Genomic DNA, 5,934 nt, shown 5'->3' with positions numbered 1-5,934 from the left:
AAATTATTGTCCTTGTGTTATTTTTTTTATACTCTATTACTAATATCATTTTGATTTTTATAAAAAATACTGTCGCTTAATATAAAATCTAATTATAAAATTGATTTTAATCTTAAATATAATATTTATTTTTTATATTTATCAATTTTTGTAAATTACCGTTATTGATACTAACGTATTTTATAAAAAAATATATCATATTTATTATAATTAATTAACTTACTCAACTTTTTTTAATTTAATAAAATTAAGTTAAATGTGTCTCTATGTTAAACATCATACCAGCTTATGACCATATGCAAGTATGTATAGGGGGAAGAGTGAGGGAGGATGTAAATAGCGGCGGCTCGTGGGCAGGCCAGTCCTAGTGCGCGCAATAATATAATGGAATAGTCAGTCAGTATGAATGCGGCATGCAACTTCGTCTGCTTTGGAAAAAATGAATTTACGGTGAAATGATTGATGTTGAGCTCAGGAGGATTCTGACAAGAACACATACCTGATTGCTTACGCTGATCACAACAGAACTATGCCTGCCTTTATATAAATCATGTCTGCTTCCCCCTCTCTTTCTCACATCCCTCTTGGATTTCCACCTATTAAGCTCCCATTTCATGGCTTGGAGAGGAATTTTAGGTTTCGATTACGGCATAGTTCAGGCTCCTTTGGGCCCCGATATCTCTGGTCCGCATCTTGTCGCCGCCGTCGCCAACGCCGGTGCTCTCGGATTTCTCAGAGCCCCTGATTGGGTATGCTATCCCTCTATTTTAAAAAAAAAAAAAATTGTTTTCCGTTTTTCGCTGAAAATAATCACTGCTTCTTCACTGGTTTCGAACATACCATCATTGTTACGTGCTTTCCAGTTTTAATATAGAGTGATCAATTCACCTTGAGTTTTCCCCATGACGCTATCGTTTTATTTATTATTTCAAAAATTGACTGCACCAATCATCTGGTTATCAGACTGGCAGGCCGTTCTAGACTTAAGCTTCCAAAAATTAGTGACGGCATGAGATGCTGCTGAAACTATTGCTTTTCCCCCTTGTAATGATTGCATTGTAATCTTGAATCTGCAATAGAACGAACTTCGTTTGTATATCTCTGAGTGTCATTCAGAATCCAGGAAAAGAAGAAGGAACAGAAGAAAAGTGCTCTCCCCCCCCCCTCTGGCTTGGATTCGTACTGTATCTTTGACGTGAATGTTGCAATTTGTTATGTTTGATCGGAATTTCTCCATCAGGAATCGCCGGATTACTTGAGGGAGCTCATAAAGAAAACTAGGACCTTAACTGACAAACCGTTTGGGGTTGGTGTTGTTCTGGCATTTCCCCACGAGGAGAACTTGAAAGTCATTTTGGAAGAAAAAGTTGCGGTCTTACAAGTTTATTGGGGTGAATGTTCAAGGGAATTGGTTATTAAGGTTCATTCAGCTGGGGTCAAGATTGTTCCCCAAGTAAGTAATTAATTCCATCTGTATCAATGATACGTCCTATATGCAAATGCTACTTGGAAGTGGTATGAGAAATTGGTATTCATGTTTATATCATGTTAACTTGGTTCAATATTATTGGATTTGAATTCTGTGAAATATGTGAAGTTTTACAAATTATATACTTCAAAAGTTCCAAATTATGGTTAATATCCGAGCAGAATTAAGAGCATGGAACTTTGTATTGTCCTTGTGTGGAAAATGCAAGGACAATTTGTTCCCCCTCAACTAGGACAAGATTTTTCAAGGTTAATATTCCTTGTGATGTTCAAATGGCATTCTAACATATCGATGATCTTTGAGTTGGATGCCCTCTAATTTCCCTTTCCCTTTAAAATAAATTGAAAAATGTATGAAATAAACTGGAAAGTGAAAAGTGGAGCAAGAAACTGGGTAATTTTGGAGACCTGTGATTTAGATTAAATGAAAGATTGTGTTTTTTGGGTCAGGCATGCTGCTTTCTGATTGTAGTTTTCTATTGCATACTTTGTGGTTGCTTAGCTTTTACTGATATTAGAATCTGATCTGTCACTTGTGATCCTATTGGAGGTTGGGACTGTAGCAGGAGCAAAAAAGGCAATTGAAGCAGGTGTGGATGGGATAATTGTACAAGGAAGGGAAGCTGGTGGTCATGTCATTGGTCAGGTGTGCAACCTTATCCTAATTCTAGAGTGTGAACAACTTCACGACCATTGGTTATTTACTTCAGTGCTCATATATAAGTTTGTTGTTAGCTTACCGTAACAATAAGTACGATAGCTGGTATAAAATAAGGCCTGTAATTGAATACGATTCAACAAGCAGTTCTTGTAATTTCTGCTCTAAAATTTTCTGGGAGCCTTCATGATCTGCTTAGTATCGTGCCTCTCTAGTTCAATCTCTCTACAGCTTTAATTATTATTGAAATGAAGATCGTTTTTACTAGCAATAACTCTGACTCTCAGAGCTAGTCTTCAAGTATTTTTAGTATCTATTACTCAAACTGTCATCACATGGCCAAATAATCAGAGAAAGAATAATAAATAGGAGTAGAAATTAAATATGTATAAGACTCACCTTTTCTCTTTACATCTATTCCTCTTTCTCTTCAACTGTATTGTATACAATCAATTATAACTACAGTGGATCCATCTCTGTTGTACTTCAAGGGAGAATCTAGTCTCATTATTCTCCCAGCAACTATTTAACGCGGCTGCATATGAGTGATAGCTAATAGTATTTTTAAGCACTGAAGTATGTCAGTACATGTTTAATACAGCTGCTGAGTGATATTGTTGCTTTCATGTTCTGCATCTAATTCCAGGAATCTTTAATAGCACTGGTGCCTCGGGTGGTTGATCTTGTTGGAGACAGAGACATACCTGTTATTGCAGCAGGAGGAATTGTGGATGCACGAGGATATGTTGCTGCTCTGGCACTTGGTGCCCAAGGCGTCTGTCTAGGAACTAGGTTAGATATATTATATTTTACTAGAAACATATTTAAGGAAAGTGTTCTTATATTCCAGCAGGTATCTCTTAGCATATTCAACAGGTGTTGAGGGAAAGGTTCCTATATAGTAATTTTTTAAGGCTAACCGCAGAATATAAAATCAGACATTGTTCCTTGCGAGGTCTGATAATGAATTCACATTGTGCCTGTTTAACTTAAGATCTCTATAGGTTGGCTGGGGACAACACTAGAGCAAAAGGAAATGCTTTAATTTATTCTTCAATAGATTGACTGAGTTCTCAGCCGAATGACCCTATCGGTTTATAATCTTTCCAAAATCATTTTCCTAGAAGAACAGTGATAGCTGTATGTTAACAAGATTTGAAATATAAATTTTATCTAGATATCTATCCAGAATGTTTTCTGTTTTGTAATTTTTTTATACTCTTTATCATCTGTGACCAATGATTCTCTATGCGCATTCTCATCTCTATGTGCCTAGTTATCCACTTAAGCCTTTTCTTATCTGCATCTTACCCTTATCCTAAGTTGCTACTAAATAGAAGGATCTTACCAACATTCGTAAATGATAAATCACAGCACATATTGAACTGCTGGGTCAGAAAAATTGCATGCTGTCTTATAGCATTGTATCAGTATCAGCTAAGTTCATGAGTTGGAGAAAAGCTTTGTATCAGTCATGATAGAATCAAGACTAATTTTAGTTGACGAGGATTTGAACAATAGGACTGCCCCCCCCCCCCCCATTACTACTTTGCTTGAATGACATACTCGGTTAAAATCTGACTCATTTCTGCCTTATATCCCTTGTGTATTTATACTTGAAGAATCTTGTTTTCAGGTTTCTAGCCACTAGGGAAAGCAATGCTCACCCTACATACAAGAGGAAATTGGTTGAGCTTGATGAAACTGAGTACACTGATGTATTTGGCCGGGCGAGATGGCCGAGCGCACCTCAGCGTGTGCTGGTGACAGCTTTCTTCAGCGATTGGAGATCCCTTCCACCCCATGAAAATGAAGCCAACCAGCCCATCATTGGCCATTCAAAGATTAATGGATTGGTAAGGTTCCAGCTTATGCATATTTCTTTGGTTTTTTTTTTTTGGGGGGGGGGGGCGCAGGGGATAAAGCTTATGCATATTTCAATAGCATGTACGTGAGGGCGTTTAGCATGTATTAATTGATGCTTTGCACTCATTTGGTACATAGAATTGAGTGAAAAATGAGAAAAAAGCAAAGTGATTTGAAGATGAAAAATAACTTTAGTGCCCTTATTTAAAGAAATGATGAAAATGAATTAGAACTTTTGATTAATATAAGATACTGTGGGGCCTGAATTTCAGCTTTCAAAACGCAAAATAAGAACAAATAGAGTTGCCACCAACATTTTTTGAAGGAGAACTCTGGATGACCTTTAGAACAAAAAATGGTCTGCAAAAAGAGAAAAGAATATGGGAGTCACAAAAAGAGAAAAGAATATGGGAGTCACCTGCACCCATTCGTCAAAATAGTTACCTTAAGTTAATTGCAAAATGGCACCTTTTACCAGAATACTTTTTTACCTCCCCCCCCAACATGGCATGAAAGAAGTAAATGAAATTTGTTGGTTAATTCTCATTCAAAGTAAAGCGGACAAAATAACATGTGTTAACGATTATTTATAAACTTTAGTCTGGCCTTAGAAATTAAAGATGAGAATATTCTAGAAATTCTAAAATTAATTTTAAATATTCAAAAAGATAATAATAAGAAAAAATTGCTGAAAAATCACTCATTACAAAATTTATTAGCCAAAGGCACATATAAAATTTCAAGTGGAATTTTTTTTCAGTAGTATGCAACGTATATTTAATTACATATAAAATGAAAGACATTTGCACATAAATGATAATATGTTGTACATAGTTGAAAAAGATTTTCATTCAGTCAAAAACCTGAGTTTTTAGGTACCTCTGGGCAATAAATTTTTTTGATGGGAATTTTTCAACGATTTTCCCTAATAATAATTGCTAAAAGACAACAATAGCTCACATATTACAATAATTAAAATAAAATATTCCTAAATCTTAAAATTGATTTTTAAAAGTCTGATGAGTTTTCAGAATCTTCTTATGAAAATTCAATTTCTTTTCTTGTTTCCATCCTAGAGTCTATGAGTTCTTTTTCTTGGTTGGTCTAAGTTGGGATTGAGCTAAAGCCTAATTTATTATTGAGTACCAAGTTCACCCACCTCGATTTCAGCCTATGTTTGAAGGTCGGGTAGTGGTCCAATTTCCAAGACCAAGATCAGCCCTCGTTTTATCTTCATATAAGCAACAGCTTGTTCTAAAATTGAGGGAAGACAAAAGCTAGATGACGAATTTAACATGTGTTACAAATGAATATGACTTTCTGTCTAAAGCCTAGGCTTGCTTATTATGTTGGAGTGAATGGCCTATTCCACCAGCATAGATTTTACATGTTATTTGAATGTTGGAGAATCACACTTTGTTTGATGCTACGAATTTCTAGCATGAAAACTATATTCTATGTAGTGTTTCTGTAACTGCACTATTCTGCATAATCCCACATTTTTCTATCGAACAGGAGAAAGAGATTCGTCGATTTGCGGGAACAGTGCCAAACATGTCAACTACAGGGGACCTGGAAAGCATGGCTATGTATGCTGGGCAAGGTGTTGGTCTCATAAGGGAAATCCTGCCTGCTGCTGAAGTTGTGAGAAAGTTGGTTGAAGGTGCTCAGCTTCTGATTCACCAAAACTTCCAGCAGCAGTACAAGTGAAGTCGTAATATAGAGTAGACCTCCCACTGTTTCTTACTGAATCTGCCTCTTGTTTAAATTCAGATATGTTTTCCGGTGTGTGATGTTTGCAAGTTGAGGCCTCACTGGTTTGAGAAACAATAAGTGTACTCCATTTGAAGTTTTCAGCCTTGATCAATAAAGACAGAAATTTACCTTAGCCTGCATGAGGGATTATTTTCCCTTGAATCTTA

At 36.1% G+C, this 5,934-nt stretch overlaps 1 protein-coding gene across 1 annotated transcript; it reads left to right on the top strand.

Annotated features, from left to right (window-relative positions):
* Positions 1-391: 391 nt before the first annotated feature.
* LOC114738523 (probable nitronate monooxygenase) lies at positions 392-5,934 on the top strand. Its single transcript, XM_028926594.1, has 6 exons — positions 392-749; positions 1,241-1,453; positions 2,039-2,134; positions 2,793-2,938; positions 3,783-4,002; positions 5,528-5,934. Exons 1-6 carry the CDS (start codon positions 615-617, stop codon positions 5,720-5,722), a joined length of 1,005 nt encoding a protein of 334 aa, XP_028782427.1. The 5' UTR covers positions 392-614; the 3' UTR covers positions 5,723-5,934.

Source organism: Neltuma alba, unplaced genomic scaffold, assembly GCF_004799145.2.
Source record: "Neltuma alba isolate B1F8T4 unplaced genomic scaffold, ASM479914v2 tig00013603_pilon, whole genome shotgun sequence".
NCBI lineage: Eukaryota > Viridiplantae > Streptophyta > Magnoliopsida > Fabales > Fabaceae > Neltuma > Neltuma alba.
Note: the sequence above shows the minus strand (reverse complement) of the source record. Positions and strands in the feature narration are given on the sequence as shown.

What these genes read in the sequence shown, in the direction of transcription:
- LOC114738523 (XM_028926594.1), top strand. Translation starts at nt 615, where the DNA reads ATGGCTTGGAGAGGAATTTTAGGTTTCGATTACGGCATAGTTCAGGCT. An exon ending in TTCTCAGAGCCCCTGATTGG is followed by an intron (nt 750 to 1,240) that starts GTATGCTATCCC and finishes TTTCTCCATCAG; the next exon opens with GAATCGCCGGATTACTTGAG. An exon ending in ATTCAAAGATTAATGGATTG is followed by an intron (nt 4,003 to 5,527) that starts GTAAGGTTCCAG and finishes TCTATCGAACAG; the next exon opens with GAGAAAGAGATTCGTCGATT.